At 39.5% G+C, this 27,758-nt stretch overlaps 2 protein-coding genes across 7 annotated transcripts in view; one reads left to right on the top strand and one right to left on the bottom strand.

Moving 5' to 3' along the window:
• The window catches only part of LOC105483285 (SPC25 component of NDC80 kinetochore complex), a 34,582-nt gene extending 16,248 nt beyond the window's left edge, over positions 1 to 18,334 (top strand). The window contains exons 6-8 of one of the 2 annotated variants that reach the window (XM_011744073.3): positions 935 to 1,033; positions 3,398 to 3,523; positions 14,934 to 18,334. In XM_011744073.3, the coding sequence (XP_011742375.2) occupies positions 935 to 1,033; positions 3,398 to 3,522 (224 nt within the window). In that variant the 3' untranslated portion in view covers position 3,523; positions 14,934 to 18,334. Of the gene's footprint in view, positions 1 to 934; positions 1,034 to 3,397; positions 3,524 to 9,082; positions 9,640 to 14,933 lie in introns of those variants that run through there. The other variant, XM_071072900.1, reaches the window with a different exon arrangement.
• LOC105483286 (nitric oxide synthase trafficking) overlaps positions 15,275 to 27,758 on the bottom strand; it is a 78,526-nt gene continuing 66,042 nt past the window's right edge. For 4 of the 5 annotated variants that reach the window (XM_071072897.1, XM_011744075.3, XM_071072899.1 and 1 more), the window contains 6 exons: positions 24,740 to 24,848; positions 23,430 to 23,518; positions 20,539 to 20,664; positions 18,944 to 19,058; positions 17,830 to 17,919; positions 15,275 to 15,496 (listed from right to left, as the gene is read on the bottom strand). In XM_071072897.1, coding sequence (XP_070928998.1) covers positions 15,360 to 15,496; positions 17,830 to 17,919; positions 18,944 to 19,058; positions 20,539 to 20,664; positions 23,430 to 23,518; positions 24,740 to 24,848 — 666 coding nt within the window. In that variant the 3' untranslated portion in view covers positions 15,275 to 15,359. The remainder of the gene's footprint in view (positions 15,497 to 17,829; positions 17,920 to 18,943; positions 19,059 to 20,538; positions 20,665 to 23,429; positions 23,519 to 24,739; positions 24,849 to 27,758) is intronic. The other variant, XM_011744077.3, reaches the window with a different exon arrangement.

Below are 27,758 nucleotides of genomic sequence, written 5' to 3'. Positions count from 1 at the left end.
ATATGCTGCTGAGTGAATCCTGTGAGTTCTCCTAGTGAATCATAAAAAAGACCACAGCTGCCAAGTTCATTCCATTTTATGGCTGAACAATGTTCCATTGTATGTATATACTATATCCATTCATCTGTTGGTGGACACTGGGTTATTTCCACTTTTGGGCTACTATGAATAATGCTGCTATGAACATTGGCATACAGTTATCTACTTGAGTCTGTTTTCAGTTCTTTTGGATATATACTTAGGAGTGGAATTGCTGGGTCATATTGTAATTCTATATTTAAACTTTTTGAGGATCTGCCAAAGTGTTTTTCACAGTGGCTGTACCATTTTACATTTCTACCAGCAATGTACTAGGGTTCCAGTTTCTCCACATCCTCACCAACACGGTTATTTTCCATTTATTTATTTGCCATCCTACTGGGTATGAAATGGTATCTCATTGTAGTTTCGGCTTGCATTTACATAATGACTAATGATGTTGAACATCTTTTCAGGTACTTAATGGGCATTTTTATATATTCTTTGGAGAAATGTTCTTTCAGGTGTTTTGCCCATTGTTGAATTGGGTGGTTTTTAGTTTTGTAGGAGTTTTAAATACATTCTATGTATTCAACCTTTATCAGATAAATGATTTGCAAATATTTTCTCCCATTCTTTAGGTTGTCTTTTCCTTCTCTTGATAGTGTTCTTTGAAGGACAAAAGTTTTTAATTTTAACAAAGTCCAATTTATCTAGCTTTTCTTTTGTTGACTGTATTTTTGATGTCATATTGAAACTATAATATATTTTAAAATGAATTTGTAACTTCTGCATTTGGAAATGTTGGTTACGTGACTGTACATGCTTAGCAGTGCAGATATTGATTCAAGATGGAGTAAGAAAGGGTATCGCTATTGAAAGCTTTGACACACTAAATAGTTCAATCTCTTTTCAGGTGAGAAATTGCAGTTTATATTCACTAATATTGACCCTAAGAATCCTGAGAGCCCATTTATGTTTTCCCTGCATCTAAATGAAGCAAGGGACTATGAAGGTATGTACTAATATCTCCTAACTGGTATTTAAGATTGGCCTGCATTCCAAAATATTATTTCAATCAGAATATAAAGTAATATGGAGGAAAGCAATAGCTCCAGACTCTATTGCTTCCTTTTTCAGTCTTGCTTCTTGGGTTATAGTCTTCTAAAGGAAGTGAATATAGTCTTGATTTATAGATATTGTCTAGGATCCTTAATAAGTAGCATCTGTTCAGGATGGCACAGTGCCAGAGTGTCTGAAAAATCTAAAAATCACTGCATTCATGTGCAAATATGAATTTTCCTTTTAGATAACTTTTTTAAAAACTGAAGCTTTAAAGAATATGGCTGCTTAAATGTGAATATTAGAACTTATCCAAGTAGATCACTTTAAAGTCACATGTTAAATCACCAGAATTTAACAATTTATTTTCCCAAAAATACATTTTTGAAAAACTATTTCATCCTGCAAATCTCACCCATTGATAATAAAGGTTAGTTACTGATTCTGCAGCTGGCCAAAAGGCCTTTGATTTATAAGGAATATATATCTTTGATAATAATGTGAACAAGAAGGGAATAGAAATATGTTTATCTCTTGTTTATTCTTCTAATGCCCCTGTACAAGTAATCCTTAATTTATTGGAATTCATAAAAATGGTTCTCAGCTCATTACACCTGTGCTATCATCTTAAAGCCTTTGTAGCTGACAGACACTCAGGTGAACTGCTGAGCTAGCATAGCCCTGTGCCCTGGTGGCTCAGTTCCTGTTCCTAGGGAATTTATATTTTGAGAATCTGATTCATATACAGATGTTTGGGTTTTTTTCTCTCTAGATAAATATCTTCCAATCTAATTAGTGCTAGATTTTAAAAAGCAAGCCCCAAAAACCTCTTATCTAGCTTTTCAGTTTTCTCTAAATTGGATATTCTCTTATGGTATAATCTGATAGTACATGATAGTATATTACAATAGAATATACAGGATACATTTTGGACTAGATGCCCTTTGCTGTTGTTTCTCTGCTGTGGTCATGGACCTTGTTTCCTAAGCAGTCTGTACCCGAGAGCTGGAAATCTGATAATGGGTGAATTTCTTTTCCTTTGACCACTTTCACTGGAGACTTGTCCCAGTGTACCAGGTGGTACAACTACATACAGGAATAATACTGTTATTTGTGACTTTGAGTCTCATTTGATTAATAGCCCCTGTAAATACCACTCTTGGAATAGCAACCACATTTTCTAATGCCTGCCATTTCACTTGGAAAATTCTAGATATTTCTTTCATAATTGTAAATTATTAAGGCTAGGCACTGAAAATTGTTCTTTTTTTTTTTTTTTTTTTTTTTTTTTTTTTTTTTTTTTTGAGACGGAGTCTCGCTCTGTCACCCAGGCTGGAGTGCAGTGGCCGGATCTCAGCTCACTGCAAGCTCCGCCTCCCGGGTTCACGCCATTCTCCTGCCTCAGCCTCCCGAGTAGCTGGGACTACAGGCGCCTGCCACCTCGCCCGGTTAAGTTTTTTTTGTATTTTTAGTAGAGACGGGGTTTCACTGTGTTAGCCAGGATAGTCTCGATCTCCTGACCTTGTGATCCGCCCGTCTCGGCCTCCCAAAGTGCTGGGATTACAGGCTTGAGCCACCGCACCCGGCCGGAATTGTTCTTTTTTCAGGCTGGGCATGGTGGCTCACGCCTGTAATTCCAGCACTTTGGGAGGCAAAGGCGGGCGGATCACTTGAGGTCAGGAGTTCAAGACCAGCCTGGGCAGCATGGCGAAACCCTGTCTCTACTAAAAATATATAAGTTAGCTGCACATACATATTACCTGTAATCCCAGCTACTCAGAAAGCTGAGGCAAGAAAATTGCTTGAACCCAGGAGACGGAGGTTGCAGTGAGCTGAGATCGCACCACTGCACTTCCAGGCTTGGTGACAAATCAAGACTCTGTCTCAAAAAAAAAAAGAACAATTTCTTTTTTTTTTTTTTCAAATCCAGTGGTCAGAAATGAAAAGTCAGTCAGACCAAAGTTTTGCAGATAAAAATGACTTAACAGTTTTAAAAAAAAGTTTAAATAGTTAAAATATATAGGTTTAAGATGATGGGCAGGGTCATTCTGCATCACTAAACTCTCAATCCTTGAGTGCCATCTGTTTAAATTTAAAGCAAGATTATAGTACTTCAGATTTGAATATTTAGAGATTAAATGAAGGAAAGATCCAAAAGATAGTTGGCATGTGAAAATCAAGTGTATCCTTTTTTGCTCAAAGAATTTCATTAAGATGGAATTGACATTCAAACCAGATGAGAGCATCTAAATTAGAAACACTTCTCTGCCATAAAAAATCTATTCTAATTGTCTTTGATTTTTTTTTTTTTCCCTAGTGTCAGATAGTGCCCCTCATCTTGAGGGCCTAGCAGAATTTCAAGAGAATGTAAGGAAGACCAACAATTTTTCAGCTTTTCTTGCCAATGTTCGGAAAGCTTTTACTGCCACGGTTTATAATTAAGGTACAAATAGTGTATATAAAAATGGTTTATTTTTCTTGTCTATTTTGTGTCTCTTTTTAAAAGAATTCTCATTATCTGCTGTCTGCCTGTAATTCTTTGGTATTTTTGTAACATTCTGTGTGGCATACTTCTTCAATCACAGTAGTCCATCCTTATCTGCAGTTTTGCTTTTTACAGTTCTAGTTACCCACAGTCAACTGTGGTCCAAAAATATTAAATGGGTAGAATGCAGTACAAGACATTTTGAGAGAAAGAAACATTTCATATACATAACTTTTATTACTGTATGTTGTTACAATTGTTCTATTTTATTACTTATTGTTAACCTCTTACTGTGCCTAATTTGTAAATAAAGCTTTATCATAGATATTTATGTATGGGGAAAAAGCAGTCTTTATCGGATTTAGCACTACCTAAGGTTTCAGACATCTACTGGGAGTCTTTTAACATCCCCCACGGGTAAGGGAGAACTACTGTATTTTAATTAAAATCTTAGGGAAACATATAAAGTAAAATATGTTCTTTTAATTAATGAAAGATAATTAGTTTACTACTTTTTTTTTTTTTCTGTAAATGTCAGGCATGAGTAACTTAGGCTAGCACTGGGAATGGAAATTTGTTCAGCCTGCACTGGGTTTCAGTGGTCTCCAAGCTTTTGTACCACTTAATATGGACTCTCAATATTAAAAAATTAAAAGGACGGGTCCAACCTAAGTTTGACAGTTTTTAACATGTACTTGGCAAAATAAACTCTACTATCTTACTATCAACCTAATGTCAAAAAAGAAAGAATATTTTTACCTTACACCAAGAGAGATCTATAATTAGAATAAAGGACGATCCTTCACATCAGAAGAAAGTTGGCAGCATTTTACTAGGATATAGTTTTGAAAATCTAATTGTAGAAATTTATAAACAGTTTCCATTCTGTAATGTTTGCCATTTAATTGTGGTCTGGATATAAGTTTGTCATCTTGGGAGTCTGTTCACCACAGATTAGAGTTCAAATGTCAACTTATTCTAGGACTTTTTTTTTTGTCCTCATCCTTTCTGTGTAAATTTGATGGCATTTAAGTATGCTAGCTATAGTGAAAGCTACATAATACTGTTCCAGTATATCGTGAGCACACCTAGAAACCATAGAACAATGCCTTCCATGCCTTCAGTTGCTTCTCCTGCCTTCTTTCTCCCTGAATAATCTGGGGGAAAATTCAACTTGTCGCCCAGTTAGTGAGAGGAGGAAGGGAGTTTCAGAGCAGCCTCTCTCAGTGGCCGCTGTAGGGACAGAAAGATGTGATACCTTTCCTCATCCATCATAAGGGTCACAACCAACACTCCTATAGCAAAAGACAGGTTAACAAGAGAAAAACACAACAAATGTATTTAATCCAAGTTTTATGTGACATGGGAGCCTTCGGAAATGAAGACTTAAATATGCAGGTAAAACTGTCTGTTTTTATGCTTATGTTTGAGGAAGAATGGAAGAATGGACAGCCATGTAGAAATGTGATTGGATGAACAGGTGTGATCTAGTGGTAATAAACTGAAGAAACCTTCAAGGCCTGTCTGTTCAGGTCTTTCTTGGGGTCTTTCTGTGTAGCTTTCCTTCTTCCTGGGCGTGGGGCAGGACCCTTATCGAAGGAGGGTCTTAGGACATAGTAAGGTGGGGGAAAGTTGGAATAATATTTCTAGGTTTTACAACTTACTTTAGAGAAGAGAGGAGCAAGAAGCAGGAAGGCAGGAAAAGGTCAGAGACCTTGGTTCTGATGCTGCTTCTGAGGCCTTCTAATCTCTCTTAGTTTAAAGTACTTACTATGCTAAAGCACCATAGTTTGGAGTATCATGTTCTGAGCCCTAACACCACTCATACCTAGGACTTGGCTCAAGGCTTTGCTCATTGACATATAGTAGTAGAACTTACCTGAGAAGAATGCTATGGCCTGGTGGAGATGTTATCACTGACACATGCCAGTGTGTAGATCAGCTTTTAGGGACCATTGATTGGTATTTTCTCTAGAGATAAAAGGCTAATAAACTGTCCTGGTGATTGGAATGGGTGCTACTAGCAATAGACCTATCCTATTTCAGCATGGGCTTGTCTGAAGGGAGTGTTTTAAGAGAGAGAGTACAATAAGCAGACTCCGGTTTTTCCTAGGCAGACTTTCACATTTGGCCTTATTTTTTATATACTTATTTAGATGAATGCAAAAAACGATATCAAAACCCAACTTCGGTTTTTGTGAACCTAGCTTGATTTGGAGCTCAATTTCTATCAGCAGGATCTGTTTCTTCTGGATTGAGCCTCTATGTGGTAGACCACAGCAATTTCAAACTCATCCGGTTCCTGTAAGTTAGTACAGGTGATCAAGGGGCTAAAATACATGTGTTGGGTTATACTAGATTCCCCCTGAAACCCAGCTATAGAGGCAGATTAACCTCAATAATTGGGCTAAGAATGGGGATGTTATAGTTCTAGAAAGGGAAAGACAGCTTAGATGTTTGGCATTAGAAACATTAGATGACTATCTGCAGTGAGTATGTGTTGACTGAATTTCTCCACTTGAAATATATCTACAGTGAACAAATGTAACAAAACTTGAGGGAAGGTCTTGTCTCAAAGAAGACTAAAGAAAGATCATATCTCATACTGCAAACTCGATGACATAATGTTTTGAACCATACAGTAAGAAGGCACTAGGCATTGACCCAGCTTGCCTAAGCAAGAAGAAATTCTGAAAGATCCCTTTCACCAGCAAGTTGGAGAAATGAGAATTGGGGATGAGAGAACAAATGGGTAGATCCCCACATAGGGCCCATGTTTCCTCAAGGAACAGCCATTTTTCACTTCTAACTGGTGGGTGGAATGGGGTCAAGATCTGAGAATGAGATTCCATAGCAGGAAATTCCCAAGAGGATAACATAGGAATGACCAGACACAGTGGCTCACAGCTGTAATCTCAGCACTTTGGGAGGCCGAGGCGGGCGGATCACGAGGTCAGGAGTACGAGACCAGCCTGACCAACATGGTGAAACCCCGTCTCTACTAAAAATACAAGAATTAGCTGGGCATGGTGGCACGTGCCTGTGATCCCAGCTACTCAGGAGGCTGAGTCAGGATAATCACTTGAACCCAGGAGGTGGAGGTTGCAGTGAGCCAAGATTGTGCCACTGCACCCCAGCCTGGATGACAAAACAAGACTCCGTCTCAAAACAAAACCTAGGAACCAACTTTGCTACTGGAATCCAAAGTCAAATATACAAAGTAAAATACATTATTATGAACAGAGGGCGGAGGGCCTTGGGCCATAGAACATTAGACGATTAGACTGATTTGTTTTCTCAACAGGGAAGTTGATTCATTCCAAGACTGGGGATTATTCTAACAAGCCTGGTCAGCTGGCCATCTTAAAATAATGGTTAATACCTTTTTTTTTTCTTTTTTGCACTTCCTACATGCCCAGCACTGTTCTAAGCCCTAAGCCCTTTACCTCCATCTACTCATTTACGTTCTCACAACAACCTGTGAGATAGATACTATTGAAATTTTTGTTCTACAGATAAGGAATACGAGGTACAGAGTTTAAATGACTTAAAGTCACACTGCTGCTGAGTGTTAGAGTTGGGATTCAAACCCAGATGACAAGCTGGCAACTGAATCCACGAGTTTCACCTAGATCTAGACGATGCCTTATTGCCTTTCTATACTACATTACAAGGAAAGTATGCAAAAACAAAGTTCTTAAAGATTCTCAACAAATTTGAATTTCTATAATATAATTTGGGTTTTGTTTTTCTGTAGAAGTATAATGATTAAGAAAAAGAACTATATTGTCTTGAAAGCAGAGGAGGACTATGCTTTGTCTGGATCCTTAGGAAATAGCCTCACTAAAATGGCAAAAGAGCTACAGATCTCAGGGAAACAGTGAGCAGAGTATGAGGTGTTTAGAACCCCAGTGGCTCATTGAGAACAGTCACTAGGGATGTAGACTGCAGTCATCACCCAGGTCTTTTTGGAATGGTGTGTGAGAGGGCTATTAATTTGTGCATAAGTTTTTAATCTGTTTGAGCAAATATAAAAGCCTTAGGCTGAGCATGGTGACTTAATGCCTGTAATCCTAGCACTTTGGAAGACTGAGGAGGCCAGGAGTTCAAGACCAGCCTGGGCAACAAAGCCAGACCCCATCTCTAAAAAGAATTTAATTTGCCAGGCATGGTGGTACGTGCCTATAGTCCCAACTACTTGCAAGACAGAGGTGGAAGAATCGCTTGAGCTCAGCAGTGAGCTCCAGCCCTAGGTGACAAAGACCCTATCTCTTTAAAGCAAAACAAAAAAGAAACTTAATTTTTGAAGTTTACTATATACCCACCTAGGGATATTTTGGAGCTGATACTAATATATTAGCTCACATTTTAAAGTTGATGCATTATGAAAATTCCACTTGAGCTGATTAATAATACATATAAAAGGCAAACTGAGCTACCTTAGTATACTTGCTTTTTTATGCATTATGTTTAAGATGATGTGTCATAACAATGAAATAATTTTTAAACATTTAAAATCTTCCTAATGTGGAAATAAAGCACAAGATACACAGATAAGATACTTTCTTAAGTGGGAAAATATAGGCACAAATGTAAGTAATACTGCTTGAAATGGAATCCAAATGGGGTCACTCATCTATTCTACATTTTGTAATAAAATGGTACAGGTCTGTAAAATTAAACTCAGTAACAAATTAAGTTTAAAAAAAAAAGCACAAAATTACTACAATGTTCTATTAATATATCTAAAGTTTCAATTTCCAGGCTAATGAGAATTAGAAAGTGTTGGTTATTTTTCAATTCAGAAAATCCTGTACAGACATAATTAGTTACGTTTGAATTTGTGTACCATGGCGGCATTTAGCTCTCTTACCTAGCAGTGTCTGGGATATAGTAGAAGCTTAATAAATACGTATTAATGTTGAACACATTATCAAGACTCAACAGAAAATTATTTGATGGGGAATCAAAATTGCACTTCGTAAAAGAGGTGGCTTGTTCAACAATATCTGCAGACATGTTGCTAAGGTGTTTGGACATTTTTGGAAGTTAAAGATAGCTTTGCTGTTTTTTGAGACAGGGTCTCACTCTGTCGCCCAGGCTGGAGTCCCGAGTAGTTAGGACTACAGGCATGCACCACCACACCTGGCTAATTTTTGTATTTTTTGTAGAGACGGGGTTTTGCCATGTTGCCAGGCTGGTCTCAAACTCTTGGGCCCAAGGGATCCACCCACTTCAGCCTCCCAAAGTGCTGGGATTTCAGGCATGAGCCACTGAACCCGGTGAGCACTTCTTGACTCAGTAACAAGCTGACAGAGAACAAGTTCCTTTCTGAATAAAGATAAGAGTTTCATCTAAATAGAAAAAGAATCTATCAGTTAACGGGAGGATCTATATGCTATATAAAATCAGCCCTTTCTTGGTATTGTTAGTATATCGTGGTGTGAAATATGAAAAGTGTATGATATGGTGTGAAGAATGTTTCAAGTTTAGACACACATTTTCCTTTTTCCTTAGCAACTAGGCACGCTGGAAGTAGCAGCTGAGAATAAGGTCTAGCAAATGGAAAAACTTCAAGGGAGAAGTTATTTTACTCAACTTAATGTTTATGAGAATTTTGGAAAGAGGCAATGTTTGAGATTCAAATAAATGTTATCTATATAATGGCAACTGTTGAATATTTTAACTTGTCTTGCAAAAAGCTCTATATTCCGGCACCAACATGGTATTGTGGGGGAAAAAAGTTGAGAATTAAGACGCAGGCCAGTCTTTGCTCTACTATTGAAGCTGATACATGACCTTGCGCAAGTTATTTATCCTTTCTGAGGTCACTTTTCTCATCTGGCCATACTCTACTATGTGTGTGGTTTCCCAGACTTGGGGGAAATGAAGAAGATTTTCTTTTATTCTCAATTAACTAAAAGTAATTATGAATATTTGTTGAATTTTATGTTTTTCTGTACTTATATAAATTTTCATCATTAACCTGTTAATGTGATTTACATTAACAGGCTTTTGAAAAAAAATGTTGAATTAACTTTGCCTTGTTGGAATAAATCCACTTTAGTCATGTGCAGTCTTTTTTTTAATACAGTGTTGGCTTCAGTTTATGAATATTTTGTTTTGAATTTTTACATCTATAGTCATGAGTGACATCGGGTTATAATTTTCCCATGTATATTTTTCTATTTCCTGAAAAAGTTTGAATAAGATTATTGTTTTTGAACTCACTTATAAAACTATCTGGTCTTGTGGGGATTTTTTTGTAGGAAGAGTTTTAAAAAGGTACTCATTAGATTTCTTTAACAGTTATTAAATCATTCAGTTATTGTATTTCTTCTAAGTTTAGATCATTCATATTTTTTGAGAAATTTGTCTTTTTCTTGGCTTTCAAATTAATTGGTGTAAAGATTCATAGTATATAATTTTATCTTTTAGATAACTGCTACATCTATAGCGTCTACTTACATTTTTTATGTATTTATTTATTTATTTTTAGAGGCAGGGTCTCCCTGTGTTGCCAAGGCTGGTCTCGAACTCCTGGGCTCAAGTGATCTGCCAGCCTTGGCCTCTCAAAGTGCTGAAATCACAGGCATGAGCCACCGCACCCAGCCTACTTTTTTCTTATAATGTTTATTCATACCTTTTTTCATTCTCACCAAGATTTGCTCATTTTATTAATCCTTTCAAAGAACCAATGGATAGCCTTGTTCATACTCTTCTATTTTGTTACATCTCTCCTTTCTTTCTCTTTCTCTTTCTCTCTCTCTCTCTTTCTTTCCTTTCTTTCTTCCTTTTTTTTTTTTTTTTTTTTGAGACAGAGTCTCGCTCTGTTGCCCAGACTGGAATGCAGTGGCGCGATCTCAGCTCACTGCAAACTCCACCTCCCAAGTTCAAGTGATTCTCCTGCCTCAGCCTTCTGAGTAGCTAGGATTACAGGCACTTGCCACCATGCCTGGCTAATTTTAGTATTGTTAGTAGAGACGAGGTTTCACCATGTTGCTCAGGCTGGTCTCGAACTTCTGACCTCCTCATCTACCCGCCTCCATCTCCCAAAGTGCTGGGATCATAGGCCTGAGCCACCCTGCTCAGCCCATTTCTCCTCTTCCTCCTCCTCCTCCTCCTCCTCCTCTTCTCGGTGTTCTTTACTGTGGGTCGATTCTGCTGTTATTTTGATAAACATAATTAGGATGCTTCATTTATTAATTTTAGCATTTCTCCTTTCCTTGTGGGATTTTTTTATAGCTGCTTTCCCGAAACTACAGATTTTGATAAATAGTGTCTTTTTCATTTTTTATTTCTAACATTTTCTAGTTTCCATTAAGATTTCTTCTTGGACCATGGATTATTTAGAAGTATATGTGTATGTGCATACATGCATTTGCATATATGGGTGTGGGCACACATACACATTCTCCAAATGCACAAAGTTTTTTTCAGTTACCATTTTCTTAATGATTTCTACATTATATTATGGTCAGATAATTTCCAGATACTTTGTGGACTGGTGCCTGGTCATTTGTTACAAACGTGTACTTTCCAGTGCTTAGGTGCAGTGCCTCTTCCTCATCTGCCTATAGCACTCACCCAACCCGTCTCACTTGCTTAACTCCCAGGCAGCTCGGACTTTCCCTGATCTCCTCGATCCTGATTGAAACCTCTCACTCCTAAATGTCCTCATTACCTGTTGTCATACTCCTGTTACAGCATTTATCATGGGGTCTTGTATTTATTTACTGCTCTGTCTTCCTTACAAGAATAGAGACTGGGGGCTCTTTTGAGAAAGAGGACTCATTGTCTTTAGACCTAGTATTTAAGTGACAGATCTTTTGTTTCTTAACCTCTCCACATGGTAACTTCTATTCATCCTTCAAAATCCAGTTCAAAGATGATTTTTTTTTTTTTTTTTTTTTTTTTGAGATGGAGTCTTGCTGTCACCCAGGCTGGAGTGCAGTGGTGCAATCCCAGCTCACTGCAACCTCTGCCTGCCGAGTTCAAGCCATTCTTGTGCTTCAGCCTCCTGAGTAGCTGGGACTACAGGCATGCACTACCACACCTGGCTAATTTTGTATTTTTAGTAGGGATAGGTTTTTGCCACGTTGCCCAGGCTGGTCTTGAACTACTAACCTCAAGTGATCCACCCACCTTGCCCTCCCAAAGTGGGGGGATTACAGGCGTGAGCCACCATGCCTGGCCAAGACTACTTCTGGTGTGAGGAGTATGCTGGTCCAGGCACCACACTGGAAGAATCACTGAAAAAAAAAGCAATTCCCATTTGCCCCATGTGAGGAAAGCTCAGTTTCCCCATATACGTGGCATGCTTCTAGGTGCTCCTTGATATGATTCCCTTTGTTGACCCAGAGCCCTCTGTTAGTCCTGAGCTTTAAAACCAAAGTTTGTCTCCAACCAGTTCAGTTTGCTTCCCCTCCTAGGTCTGCTTCTCCAATTCCATAGTTCCTTTGAGAAAGAGGTTTTCACCCTAATTCTCTGTAGGTCCATTTACTCCAACCTCAGAGCAAAGCTGCTTTCCTCCTATTCCTCTGACCCCCTGACCCAGTTAGTATCGCTAGGGCTCTGCCCCTTCAGCAGGATTTCCCTGATCTCAAGCACCCATACTTCCCATTACTTTCCCGGATCTGACCTCCTATTTGTATAAACACAACCTGGATTCTGTAGTTCACTGGTTTTCTCACTCCTGTCTCCATTGCTGCTCAGCTGAATGTCTAGGGATCCAGATCCTCCGTGCTGGATCACAGCATCCTGGGACCTTTGACATTCCCCTCATCCATCATCTTCAGCTCTATCCAGGTAGCTGCATTCTCTCTGCAAAAGGTTTCTGCTCGTCTCTGCTGTGTCCCCACTCTCTGACCCAAGTCTGAGTCCCGCCTTCTCATGCCCAGTCCGAATCCCACCTTTTCATGCCCCGCAACCCCAAGCCCATCTTCCTGTATGAGATTGCAGAGGACACTAGGGTGTGCCGCTATTTGATCTAACCCACTTCTCTTTCTCCCAGCCAGGCTGATTACCCCTCAAGGCCGTCAAGGCTTTGGGAGGGGACGGGTTTTATCTTGGGGGAGAACAAAATTAAACTGTGTTCAAATTACTGATCAGTTAAAGTTTTATAATACTATACAATAACATTTACCCCCAAACGGAATATTACATTTTTGATGAATCATAAGGCACTTTAAGTGATTAAAATGCCTTGTCATTAGGCATATTAATTATTATGGGTAAGTGAAAATGCAGAAAAATGAAATTAGTAAATCTTTCTGGTTGATAGCATGATGGATATGTCAGCTTTTCCTCTACTAGAAAGGAGCTAAGGCCGGGCGCGGTGGCTCAAGCCTGTAATCCCAGCACTTTGGGAGGCCGAGACGGGCGGATCACAAGGTCAGGAGATCGAGACCATCCTGGCTAACACGGTGAAACCCCGTCTCTACTAAAAAATACAAAAACTAGCCGGGCGAGGTGGCGGACGCCTGTAGTCCCAGCTACTCGGGAGGCTGAGGCAGGAGAATGGCGTGAACCCGGGAGGCGGAGCTTGCAGTGAGCTGAGATCCGGCCACTGCACTCCAGTCTGGGCGACACAGGGAGACTCTGTCTCAACAAAAAAAAAAAAGAAAGGAGCTAAAATAGAGTAACATCAATGTGCTCAATATCGGCCTCTGCGGCCTATATTTCAGGTTGTCAATGGTACTAAAAACTTCCTGACATATAAAACTTAGTGGAGTATAATTATGAAAGTCCATTTAATAGTTTTAAAGCACTAACATTAAAGTTATTCTATATAGGAGACTTCAGCCCATAATTAATGTTCACCACAATATGCACTAAATCTTTCTGGAGTATCATCCCCATCTATCTAATCAGAAAGTTATTGCCCTACTAAAAAGATACTCAACAAGTCTGCTATATCCAATTATATTTGTATTTCATCTGGTTTATAGTATTTCTTTGAAGCTTAAAAGTTATATGTCAGATGCAAAAATAATTTGCAGCAACATTCCAAAACAGGGGAACCATTTATGTTTTCATAAAACACAACTGATTTATGAAGAAAAAAAGATGTCTTTCTTTGAAAATTACTTTCAAAGAGTTTTAGGGTCAAACTACCATTATGATGATTTTCTCCACAGAAAATGGTCTGGTGTAGGCTGCAGTCAATTGCTACATAATTTTTTATCCATCAAGGCTTAATGGAAAGAAGTAAGATGAAAAGGAAATATAAATTTAAAATCTCTGTTCATGGTCTAATGGCCTATTATCCAGCCAACTTTCTACTTGCAGAAAGCCTTCATTAAGACACCATTAAGGATGGCATTAAAACGTCTGAGCTGTTCTGGGTTGTAAGTTACGTCTCACACAAATTTTACTTGCGCTCCTTCAGCTCTAATATCTGTATCTAAATATCTATTGTGTTACTTATATTCCGCTATAGGAGTGTAATGGTACAGACTTGCAAAATATAGTCCTCAGTTTGAAAAATTTCTTCTTGAAAGTATAAAATTTGATGAATTTTTTAAAAAAAGAGGTCAGGGGCAGGAGAGTAATGGGATGGATTTTAATTACTCCTTTAATGCCTGTATTGAAGTTCTAAAGGACAGCCTATTTGGCACAAGAGTAAAAACATACCCAGCAGTTTCATGAAGACCATGACCTTCCAATCAATGGAGTGTGAGATCTCCAGGCCAACTTAAGTCATTTTCTGAAAGAAGCTGCTGTAACATTTCTCTTCACTCTCAACTGTTCCCCTTGGAAGTAGTTTCGGGGCCTAGCCTCTCTCATTCCCAACCTTTGCCCATGATGGGTCATTTGAGGAAGTACCATAAATTTTCTTCACCCTAAATATTCCATTTTGATAGTGAAGATTGGTTTCCTGAACTTTCCATTCAAACTAGAAATCCACTATCATTTAAAGTCCTTCCATTAGGAAGCTGCTTAGGATATTCCGTCCATAATGACTTAGTTGGGAAGTACATAATTCCTTATTTCTGAATTGGTAAATGAGGTTTCCAGATGGGCAAGAAGGCATGAAATTTGGGGCACTATCTCCCTCCTAGCCCTTTCCTGTCCAATTTGCTCTTGTTCTCATATCTCTAGCCATCTCTGGCTCACACCTGACCTCACTCTAAGAGCAGCTCTGGTGGTGGACAGGGGGTATATATGAAGCAACTGCCTCAGAAGATCATTGGCTTAGGATGAAACTGCATTCTGCCCGGAGGCCCTCAGCCTGGGAGCTGGACCTTTGTCTACCACCCTTTCTTTGGATCTTTTATCCTACCATCCCCTAATTTGGGTTGATCTCATTGGTGTTTTGATTGCCTGTCTCTCTGCTTGGAATTGATCTGTATTCCTCATTTCCCAGGCTCTGCTTGACCCCCTCGTAGGCCTGCTGTGCTCTGTTGCCACCCAAATCCAGAGGAAAAAGACATCTAAGTCCTCACTGCTGTTGTCTACCAGATAACTCTGTGACTTCAGGCAAGCAGCTGAACCCACCTTGGACTCAGTCTCTTTCTGTGACACCAGGGGTTATACTGGATCATCTCTAGGGTCTCCTAGAATTCGGAAACTCTAGGAACCAAAGAGCCTCTTCCTTGTCTGCCTCCACCCATCCATCTTTTAGCTGACTGTTTCAAGCTAATAATCATGAATGCAAAGTGCTGTGACGTGCAGGTAAAACTCCATCCATTTCAAAAGAAAAACCTGTAAAGATAATAGCACTTTATTCTTATTTGAACCACATTGTATTGTTGGTTACAGAGTGTGAAGGTAGTATGTTCAGAGTCTTGTTTTATGTCTTTGTAGCTGTGTTGCCAGCATTTGAAGGTAACTCCTCCACATAAGCGGCAGGAAAATGGCCTTTTTTCCCATTCAAAGATCCAAACCACCATCCTTCTTCTTTTTTCTCGTGTATAATCACAATGTCACCTGTGAAAATACACGGACAAATGGGTCTCTGCAATATGAACACATGCCTCAGCCCGATTGATAAGAGTTTTAAGGAGGTTCTGCTTCAAGGAGTTACTTGGTAGTGTCATTTTCTGCACTTGATTCAGATGAAGCCAAATGTATCAAACACCTGTGTATAAAGCAGGCATAATCCAGAGGATACTAAAAAGAGTAAGATAATGAACAACTGAGATAAAATAATTGCTTAAAAACAGGATTGGCCAGGTGTGGTGGCTCACACCTGTAATCCCAGCACTTTGGAGGGCAAGGCAGGCAGATCACAAGGTCAGGAGTTCGAGACCAGCCTGACCAACATGGTGAAACCCCGTCTCTACTAAAAATACAAAAATTAGCTGGGTGTGGTGGCACACGCCTGTAGTCCCAGCCACCCAGGAGGCTGAGGCAGGAGAACCACTTGAACCCGGGAAGTGGAGGTTGCAGTGAGCCAAGATCACACCACTGTACTGCAGCCTGGGTGACACAGCGAGACTCTGTCTCAAAAAAAAAAAAATCACCTTGGGTCATATATCCTTACGCTGCCTGGCTCACTTTCTATGTAGCTGATGGATTGTCACCAAAGTCTTTCTTGGTGTCCATACTTTGAGGGTTTCACATGCTGGTGTTTATGATACTTTGGCATGTTGGCTGCTATAAGTATGTCTCACCAACAGTGTTCTCCTAAGATCAAGACAATGGCTCTGCATTATACCTGATTTCATAGTCCAAAAGCTTAACTCACAACTTTGCATAGAAATGTAACTCCCCGTTCAACAACTTAGCCAACTTTAATACAACATCAATTTGGAGACAATATTTTTTAAAGCAATGATTCAAATAAAGAGAATTCCATAGCAAATTGGACAAGAAACATGGCTCTTGTCATAAAAGTAGAAAGATCTGCCCCCTTCAGGATCCAAGAGCTTCTTTTTCTTTAGCGTCATTCCGAGGTGATTTTTCAGTCTTCCCTTCACTCTTACTCAGCAATTCTCTTTCTAAGACAAAGGAGACTATTAACTCCTTTTCTGTCTTTTCTTAGTCATAAATCACTATTCTTAAAGGAGATCATTCTCAGTCTCTAAGTTCTGCCTTTAATGGGTTCTCTCAGGTCAGTAAATTGACATAATCTATTAACAAGAATTCCAACAAATGATTTCAAATTGTATTGCCAGCTTTCCTAAGCCTCCAATGTCGTGTTTCATTGAAAGAAACTACTTAGAATATAAAGTGTAAGCAGGCTTTGCAACCAGCAGAGAACTGAAAACAAGATAATCAATTTATTGTGAATGATATAACTCAAATGCAGCATCCATGGGTTTTAGGTGGCATCTGGGAAGTATGTCTTTTATTCACATAGGAAGAAAAGTAACTGCCTGGGGAGAGATGACTGGCAAATGCTGCAAAGGAAACACCCAATAAATAGCAAATGTGCGGTGTCCTTGTCGTTTGGCTACAAAATGTATCTTGATTTTCCACTGGCTCTGGGAGCCGTGTTCTTGTTTTGGATAATATACTTTCTCCCACAACGTTACTCTTTCTCACTAACCCTTCCGTTTCCAGATCTCTGTCTTAGCATTAACATCCAAACATGGTTTCTAACTGGACACATAATGAAGGTTGAGGCTGGAGACTTTTTTCTTTAATAATGTTGTGGTTTATATTATAAAGCCACTATATAACACCTTTCCATGTTAAGTAAAACTCTGTGACACAAAGAAGGGGGTCTTACTCTTTAGACTGGACATAAAAAGCTTTTCTGAGAAGTGAGACCAGCACTAAGCTGGGAGTCAGCTGACCCAGGTGCTAGAATTTGCACTTTCACTAAGTTGAGAGAGGAAGTCACTTCACATTCCTGCATGTCTAGCTTCTAAAAAATAAAAAGGTGGGGTACACCTCTAATCACTTTCCATTACTGACATTCTACCCCAGTGTGCATTGTGATTAGGAGTATGGCTGTGTTTCCAAGTTCAAATCCTGCGCTGCCACAGCCTGTGGCATTAGCCAAAGCACCTAACCTTTCTGTGTGTCAGTCTCCTCTGCTATGAAATGGGAATAACCAATAAAACCCTCCAAGGGTTTCATTAATATTAAATTGGACAATATGCCTGCAACAATGTCTGGCACATAGAAAACAGAATAAGTGTTAGCTATTATCATTATGCGAGCTTTTGTTTTATATGTGCTTATCTTTCAAGAAGGGTGAACTGATTTGACATGGTAGTAACTCTTAAGGCTGCCACACTAAGACAGGGTTTTGTTCATGCTAAGAATCTCAATATGGGAAGGCAATTAAAATATTTGAGAATGATTCTTACCCTTTTCCAAATTCAACTCATCATCTTGCCTGGCTTGAAAAGAATATAAGGCCTTGCAAAGTCTGCTGCTGAGCTGGGCTGCACCAGGGACTGAAATAGATTAAGCTGTAATTACTATGCTGTGTTAGCAGGCAAATGAATATGAGCTGAAGCTCTTTGGTTATTTAACAGTGTGGTGCAGAGTTTCAATATATTAAATTTTTCTCAAAAGGAAAGTTTGTAATTTTACATAATTTCATTCCTTGATTCAAAAACCATTTATGATGCACTTTCTATATGTATGGACTGCATATGTTATATAATCAAAAACTATATTATAATACATGAAATAGTAAGTCTAGAGAAAAACATTGCATGCATGTTTTAGAAAACATTCACCAGTTTTGCCATTCAGATATAAATAGGGGATATTTGGGGCATGTGCATGTTATCATCCCTAGCTGTGTATGGAACTGTTTCTCAAACAATGCAGCGGTGACTCCTTAATACATCGTGTGAACCATAATGTCCTGGTTTTACTGAAGTTCTTTTTTTTTAACCAATTTCTAATTTAAAAAACTAGATAGTCAAGATTATGGTAATTATACTTGAACGTGCAGGGACAGTGACATGTGTGTGTATGCTGAAAGATGAAGAGCAGTGTGCTGTGTGGGTGCACGAATGACTGAAGTCAGATGACTGCTAATGGGGCTTTGTAGGCCATGAGTCCAAGCCCTGGCAAACCACCTGGATCACTATGTGTCTCGCAGAGAGGACAGGCTTCTTATGGGAGTTTGGAGGAGGCTATGGAGACAGAGTGACAAAGCTCCTCACAATGGTTTAAGTGTGATTATGTGGATGGCAAATAACAGGCCATTTGAATAAGGTGGATGCCAGCCATCTGATATCTGAGGCAACTTCTCATATTATAAAATACTTTCCCAACCCTCTACTCTTCTTAACTTCTCCCATTTTTACATAAAGCTACAGAGTCTAACAAATTAATCAGTCCCGATGGAAATATAAATTTCCTTAAACAGATACAGGTCAAAGTGGCTCTGAAAATAAAGTTTAAATGTAGCAATGTGCCCTGCCAGTAGGACCCAGGCCAAAAAGATTGTGGGCATGGGATTACCTGGAGTTGAAGAACTTGGATTGCTCTGCCCACCAGAAGATGCTTTGCTCACAATATTCTCTAATCTCTTCATTAAAAAAGGCCGAGATATTTTCACATAGCTATGAGTATGCTCCTGTTCAAATGGTATAAAAAGTCATATTTTATAACACGATTATCATAAACATTCATGAAAATTAACTCTTCTGTAGCTGTTTTCCTCAAGATTTTTTTTTTTTTTTTTTTTTTTTTTTTAGACAGTCTTGCCCTGTCACCCAGGCTGGAGTGCAGTGGCATGATCTCAGCTCACTACAACCTCCACCACCTGGGTTCAAATGATTCTCCTGCCTCAGCCTCCCTGGTAGCTGGGATTACAGGTGCCCACCACCATGCCTGACTAATTTTTGTATTTTTAATAGAGACAGGTTTCACCATGTCAGCCAGGCTGGTCTGGAACTCCTGACCTCAGGTGATCTGCCTACCTCGGCCTCCTAAAGTGCTGGGATTATAGGCATGAGCCACTGCGCCTGGACTGGAAGTTTTTAAACTGAGGGGTATAAATAATTCAATAGATTTCTAAGCCCTACTGTGTTTCAGTTTTGAGTTGAAGCCTTAATATTTTCACTTTTTTTTTTTTTTTTTTTTTTTTGAGGCGGAGTCTCGCTCTGTCGCCCAGGCTGGAGTGCAGTGGCGCGATCTCGGCTCACTGCAAGCTCCGCCTCCCGGGTTCCCGCCATTCTCCTGCCTCAGCCTCCCGAGTAGCTGGGACTACAGGCGCCGCCACCACGCCCGGCTAATTTTTTTGTATTTTTAGTGGAGACGGGGTTTCATTGTGTTAGCCAGGATGGTCTCGATCTCCTGACCTCGTGATCCGCCCGTCTCGGCCTCCCAAAGTGCTGGGATTACAGGCTTGAGCCACCGCGCCCGGCCGAAGCCTTAATATTTTCAAAATTAAATAATTACTGTACTTTATAGCCTGTGTTTCCAATTCTAACCTGTGTGTCTAGGCCAAATAGTAACATTCATAACATTACTTTTACAAATACAACTTTAGTTGGCTTAATGCAAGTGAAATGATCACAACCCTCTAAATGACTGAGATTGTTTTTGAGCTCTTGAGCCTCTTAGAAAACCGTCCCTTCACAAGATGATTACGGCTCCCCCTTCTGATCAGTAACCACAAGCAATAGCTGCCATGTACGTTCACCTGCTCATCCACTCCTGGAGTGCAGCACTAGGAAAATAGGTGTATGTGAATTTCAGAGCTGTACTGATGCATTATCTGCATTAGGCACCATGTTAAACAGATGAGACTAATACAATTTAATAGAAAGTTTACTGTAAAACACATCCAAAGGATAAAATTCAGGTATGATGAGCCAGAAGACATTGAAAGTGTTTTTTAGCTCCTCATAGAAGTTTGGTGTACACAGAGTGTATTCGGTTGTGTCTAGCTCTTGTTGTGCTCAAAAGAAATAAAAACATTTATCTTATTAAGTGTATGAATATTAATATCACATAGAATTCCTAATATCTTTTTTGCCCTGATGCTACTTTAAGCCATTCCACCCAGCAGGCCCAATCAAGAACTTACAACCAGTCTCCTTGAATGTTACCTTTTCCCTCCACCTGAAGATGGAGTTACTGCAAGGATGGCTGGGTTGAGGTCTTTGCTCAAGTTCTGCTAACACTGATGACAGTTTGTAGGAGTTTGCTTCCAAAAGGTCTAGTTTCAAATTGTTCTGTGGATACATCATTTGGCCATGTGAGCAAATTTCTAGTAAATGAGGCACAACTGTACAGGAATATCAGAATAACTTTCAAAATAACAAAGGTTAGAAAAGTACGCATTTAACTCATACAGATATTCATAGAAAATGCCGAAGGAAAAAAAAAATGGAATAAACTCTTTAAGCAGTCTAGAGGGTGGTTTTAGTTGTTGAGTGTGTCTCATTCTGTACTCTGGGGGTAAACAGGAAACCTTGGTAATAGTATTTTATGGCAATGAAGAGCTTTGACTCAATTTTCTGCTGAGGGATGAGAAAGGGAGTAAGTGTTGATTGTAGAAGGTAGATTTTTGGTGGTCTGTGAAGAAAGTGAGCCATCAGTGCTCAATCTTGTGAACAGAATTGAGTTAACATCAATAGAATCAAATGAAATTGAATGTGAGGTTCGTTTGTTCTTTGAGAAGGTGAAGTCTTATATTACCCACAAAGTTTACAGGAATACTTCTGGAAACTGGGAACAATATTCTAGGGTATTTGAGTATAAAAATACTAAGTCAAACTAAAGTTACATTCCTAGTCTCTGTCTGTTCTTGATTTGACCTTGAACTAGAAACTTTATAATTACCCTGTCAGGCTGGGTCCAGCCAAAGTGAATTAAATAACAGAATCTAAGCATTGGAAGGGTCCTGCTTATCCAGCCCCCTCATCACCATTATCCCTCTCTCCCCTACACCTCCAGCATGGGAATTCCTTAACCCTAATATCCCTGCCAGGGTGTCACAACCATGGACAGAAGACATCCAATTGATGGAGAAGGTCTCTAATTGTTGGAGGAATCCACTACATTGTGGTGCAGGCTTACCTAAGACAAAACTAAAAGCTCCCCCATGCCTGCTATTTAGACCTTCACTTGATAGTCTCATAGAGCACATCTAGTTCCTCTTGTATGTGGCCCTCTTTCTGGTATCTAAAGACAGTATTTAATCTAAGTGCCTCCAATTTTCTCAACAATTTCTCCTCTGACATTGCTTGTGAACATTCTTGATTCAAATATGGCACTTCAAGGACCAAGATACAGTGAAATAAGGAAGAATTTAAATAAAAGTTTCCTCATCCTAGAAACCTTCCCTGGGTGACACAAAATCTACCAGTATCACTAGTTTCTGTCTACCCAGATGCAGAGCATGTGTAATGAAATCATGCGGATATTTGGCAGTCATCACTTAAAGGTTCACAGTTGCTCCTTCACCGGATCATAAACACCAGAAGTTCCGGGGTCAGATCCTCTCCCTCCTTTTGTCCTCCACTGTATGCTTCAGGCAAGAGGACCCAGATGACCCTAATACACGTATGCTGGTAATGACAATGACAAAATTCTGTGCAAGGACAGCCAAAGGAATAAATGTATAACCCAATGGCATCATGAAATGCTTTTTATGACTTTATTTTGGCACATGTTATTTGCATTGAATAGTTAACAGTTTGTGCGGTCACAGAAAATGTCCTACAGTCTGTTTTATAATTTCATAAAAATTGTAGCCACAGGTCATTGCAGGTATATTAGACCTCTGTTCCCAAGTGCACACAATGCAGGCCTTTCTTTTCCTAAGAAGTGTCAGGCTTGTCTCTGCAACAGCACCCTACTCAAGAAAGCCTATCTAAACACTAGGTCAGCGATACCTCACTGCATCTGTCTTCTTTCACCAAAGAACTATTGAAATTGCCAATCTGGGTACAATTATCAGGTACCTACATTCACAAGAAAGTTAGGCTATAAGCAAGAAAAAGAAAACACCCAGATTCCTGTATCCTTCAAAACATTGCTAAAAAATGTATCTCCTTAAATGAGTCTCAGATTAACCCCAGTCCACTCCTGATCTCTAATCACAGCAGAAACCCATATGTTGCACACTGGTGCTATATATCTGTTCATTTTTATTCCTATGTAAAATTCATCAGCTTTTTGTTAACTACCCCTTTCATGTGGGTTCCTCTGAAGTGGCCAAAATGTCCAACAGTCCCCACGAACGTCTTTGGGGCTAGAGTTCACACGCTCAGCACAAAGGCCAGGAGGCCCACCTCCCTGCCTCTTCTACCATCTCCCCACCCCAATTCCCACCCTCAAAGAACTTCGCCTCCAAAGTTGCTCCTGGTTTCCCAAGATTTTGCCTCACACCCCAGACAGCCCTCTTCCCTCTGTGCAGCCTCGTCTTTCCTTTCTCCTGTTACTCTCCGATAACTGAGATCAGCAGAGGGATGAATGGAAAATACCGTCTTAATCAAAATTACTAGTTTTTGAGCTCCTCCTCTGAGCATTGTGCTAGCATTTACTAAATAATATTTCACCCTCATAAAAACCCCATGAGGTTAGTACCAATATCCCCATTTTGCAGATGAGAACACTAAAGTTGCCCCAGGTCCCTGTAAACAGCAGAGCTAAATCTAAATACAGGCCTTTCTGAATGCAGATCCTGTATTTCCTGTCACTTTTCTTAACTGGGTTAAAGTGCACATGTTTTCTAGGCCCTTAAAGAATGACTGTTTTAGAGAATACTATTTTAGACACACTTCCTAGGACACCAAAGCAAACATTTCTAGGTAGTTGGATTTTTCCAGATCCCTCAAATGACTTATGAAGCTGACCTTATAAGCTCTCCCACTAGATTGTTCTATGTCATGAGAAAGGATAGGCAAACAAGGCCAAGCGGACCAGAAACAAGTATTCTAAAAATAACCTTTTCATCACTAAATCTAGGAAACTGCACTCTGCAAACATTTACCTCATCCATTAACGCTGCTGTGTCTTTCTGGCTCTTTGCATCAGAGAAGGAGGAGTTGCTGGAGTATGTTTTAAGCATTCGTTCCAGGCCTGAAAATGAAATAATGTTCTCAGTCACCTTTCACACTGTCTCAGTGGGACACAGCTGGGAGTCAGTCACTCTCAAAGGAAGCCTAGGAGTGACACCAGTGATTTTTTTTTTTTTTTTAAGACGGAGTCTTGCTCTGTCACCCAAGCTAGAGTGCAGTGGCATGATCTTGGCTCACTGCAACCTCTGCCTCCCAGGTTCAAGCAGTTCTCCTCCCTCAGCCTCTTGAGTAGCTGGAATTACAGGTGTGTGCCATCATGTCCAGCTAATTTTTGTACTTTTAGTAGAGACACAGTTTCATCATGTTGGCCAAGCTGGTCTCCAACACCTGACCTTGTGATCCACCCGCCTTGGCTTCCCGAAGTGTTAGGATTATAGGCATGAGCCACAGCACCCAGCCACCAGTAGGATTTCTTAAATGGCTGAGGGAGTCTCTGCAGGTAGTTCTTAATAAATCTGACTGAATGATAAATGAACTGTTCGTTTACCTTTCTCTTCACTTAATGAAATTTGAGAAATGCTGGTGCTTAAAGCATCTTGATTGTTATGTTTCCGGATGAGACTTTGAATTTCTTTCAGTTGACCCATTCTAGCGATTGCTAACATTTACACAATGTTGGCTTCTTCCTCATTATGGTATTCACATCACTAAATATTTTCTATCTTGAATTTGCTCTCTAGTATTCCATTGCAATGAGTTATTGTGATCCATATAAAACAAGCTACTGTGTAGACATCAGATCCACGAATGTGGAGTCATTTTTGTCATCCATGTTGCTTTAGAGCTGCTTCACATTCTAATATGCCTAACTTCTACGTACAGAATTTAATTTGAATGATTTTTACATTGTTTCAAAAGTCAAAAGAAACAAACCTAAAAAATCCTCCAAAACTCTTGTGCACAGCTGGTTTACCATGTTCTAAACCAAACATTATTTCTCATTCTAGCCAATTTCAGAAACACAGTTAAAATGCTACATTTCTGAAAATAGTAGTATAATACTTATATAGGTTTCATAAATAGACCAAAATGTGATTTTCCTTTTTTTTTTTTTTTTGGCTTTCTTCTTTTTTTTTTATTCACACAATTTAAGTTTGATATATGGTTCTTTAAATGAGATGACCCCTGCCAAATAGCAAAAGCAGATTAATCCTAACTCCGAATAAAACCTCTGAGCATAATATGGTCCTTTTTCTGGCCATTCAAAGAGATGGTTACACACCTTCCTTGTCTTTTGAGGCTTTTTCAATGTCTCTCTGCAGTCTCAATAATTTTGGTTTTATTAAAGACTTTCGTCTCTCTTTATCCATTGCACTGTTAGGATCTTCTTCCTTTAGGAAAAAAGAAGGATGTCTAACAAGGGGAAGAAGTAAGAGTTGCTATTCCCTGTCCATACTGAGACTTCCACTGGCTGCATTTAATTTTAACTTTACAAAAAAAAAAAATTTAAGCAGGATAATCTTCAGTTTTACATACATCGTTCTACCTGTTCTAGACCTGATGAATAAGAAAATACCTCCTTGTTCACAACTTGTAAGTCACATGGCCGAGCACTTTTTAATACAGCAAATTATTCTTTGAGGATGGACCCTTGCTACAGTTATTTCATTTTCTTGATAAATCTATTTGTTGTATACTTACTGCTTCCTTATTTACCTTTGTTCAAGTTAGAGTCCTTTAATGGCCCAAATGTAATATCATGTATGTGCTTCGGGCTATGACTGCCTCAGGAGTGGAAGACATTTTGACTGAGTTCTGTGTTGGCTCAGTACTGGGAAGATGTGAGCTAAAACACATATGCTCTGCCCAGAATGGGTTTATGATTTAGTTAGGCCTTGAAGCATGACATGAAAGAAACTAGCAATACAAGACCACATGCATTCACGAATGGTACAGACACCACAAGTGGAGGCAGCTGACGGCTTCAAGGAGGCAAGAAGATACTAACTGTCTAGTCAAGGAAAGATGGCAAAGGGCACTCCAGACAGGAGAAATGGTGGGAGCAAAGGGCTGAGGGAGGACTGTGGGAAATGTGTCAGGAACAATAAGGACACCTGTTGCATGAGCAAAAAAATAATGGAAGAAAAAATTGTTCAGGGAGTTAAAGCTAGATTTTAGGGCTGATGTAGGAATTTTATCACATAGGCTATGAGGAATCATTCATGATATCTGAGCTTTCACATGTATTATTTCAAGGATTGAATAAAAAAAAGGAATAGGATGGCAGGGTTGGAGTGAGGAGGTTGCTAAACATGAGTGTGGCAGAGGGACAGAAACCCATGGAGAAAGAGGGGAAACTAATGACTCAAGGTGGGAGGGGAGGATGCCGGCTTCTCTGACAAGGAAGGAGAAAAATTAGGATCCCGGCTGAGAGATTACCTTTAGATGGAGCTTCACAAACAAGAAGTGTGAGGATTTAGAGCAAAGGGAATAGCCTCTATAAAAACATATACAGATAAAAATATTTTATTTACATATTTTGCATTGCACATTACAAAAGTTTCTTTATATTCTAGGCCAGGTGCAGTGGTTCCCACCTGTAATCCCAGCACTTTGGGAGGCCAAGGTGGGTGGATTGCTTGAGGTCAGGAGTTCGAGACCAGCCTGGCCAACATGGTGAAACCCTGTGTCTACTAAAAATACAAAAAATTAGCTGGGTGTGGTGGTGTGCACCTGTAATCACAGCTACTTGGGAGGCTGGGGCTGGAGAATCACTTGAACCCAGGAAGCAGAGGTTGCAGTGAGCTGACATTGTGCCACTGCACTCCAACCTGGGCCACAGAGCGAGACTCCATCTCAAAATAATTAAATAAATAAATAAAAGTTTCTTTATATTATTTATTATATGCAACTCCTACAACTCAATGGTTGGTTTTATTTTCCTCATTTTACCCATGACACAGATAAATAAAAGAAGGCCCAAGCTGATCCCAAATTCTCTACCACCCTTTCACATGTCAGCCTACAGCTGAGGCGCAAGCTGACATCACACCCCCTAGTAAACTCTGACTGAACTGCTAAGATGCCTAACTAAAACCATTAGTCCTTCCCTGTTGAAGGAATGTTAGTCATCACATAGCTCCCGTACCAGTCAAAGGCTTCTCTTGGTTTGTTTGGGGACATCTTTTGCTTAAACATGTATTTCCAGGTATAGATTGTTCCTGGGTCAGTTTCAGGATGGGGTATATTGCCGTCATTCAACTCTCACATTTGTCCTTCTCTTCTAAAGATTTGTTAGGAAGAAGGTCAGTACTGGAGGAGGCATATAAAATTACAGATACCATCTTTTGAACGGCATTTATGATAACCTTACAAGTATTTTCACCAGGTCACCAGCCCTCCAAGTGTTGCACTCAGATTGGTCTCTTTGTTGTCCCTGGTCCATGTAAATTTCGTAACACTGGATAAAAACCAACCTACACTTACAATGACTATAAAGTCAGACACGGGGGTACTTTGCCTTAAAGATGTCAAGAAAATACTATTCACTCATTTTGAGACAGTCCTTTCTCTTGGACGACAGATACATGGTTGTGAGTTCTGACACAGTGAAGTTTTATAGAAACCAAAAATTTCCCTGAACATGCCAATAAATGAGAAGTCATCATGGCTGCCTCCTTACACTTTGGTAGAACCCTAGTCAAATTTTCAAGGAAAATAATCTTCATTTTACTGACAAGTTATTTGATAGGGGCATTTTTATTATTCTTTGGAAGAAAATAGTAGATTTATTTTATTGTACGTTTTTCCATCTCAGGCCCTGCCTACATTATTTGGAAGAAAAAAAGAGCTTTCCCCATTGTAATCAAATCATTTCCACTTCCATTTCTACCTTGTTTCTGCATTGAACAGACACTGATATTGCTAATATATTTCTCCTTTGCCAGGGTAGGAAAAAAAAGACTCAATAAAAAGTAGCTGGTCATTTGCTGCTCTCTGAAGGGTAGGGAAAGGGAAAGCCAGTCAGGATTTACTGCTGTGCCTGATCTAACCGCCTCTCCCTTCTACCCTCATCTCTTGTTCAGAGGTCTAGGAAGGTCAGCTTTGGCTGTACTTCTAACCCTATGGAGAACATAATCAGTGGGCTTGTTCTCCGTATCAGAGAAGAGTGACACCCCTAATCTGGAGCTTGAAATCCTGAATAAAATATGGCAGAGGACCCAGGGAAACACTATCAGGAATTCTTTCTGCAGATTTTGGTAATTAATAATCAGTTCCTAGAACACTACAATTAAGAATAT

The sequence above is a fragment of the Macaca nemestrina genome, chromosome 11, assembly GCF_043159975.1.
Source record: "Macaca nemestrina isolate mMacNem1 chromosome 11, mMacNem.hap1, whole genome shotgun sequence".
NCBI lineage: Eukaryota > Metazoa > Chordata > Mammalia > Primates > Cercopithecidae > Macaca > Macaca nemestrina.
Note: the sequence above shows the minus strand (reverse complement) of the source record. Positions and strands in the feature narration are given on the sequence as shown.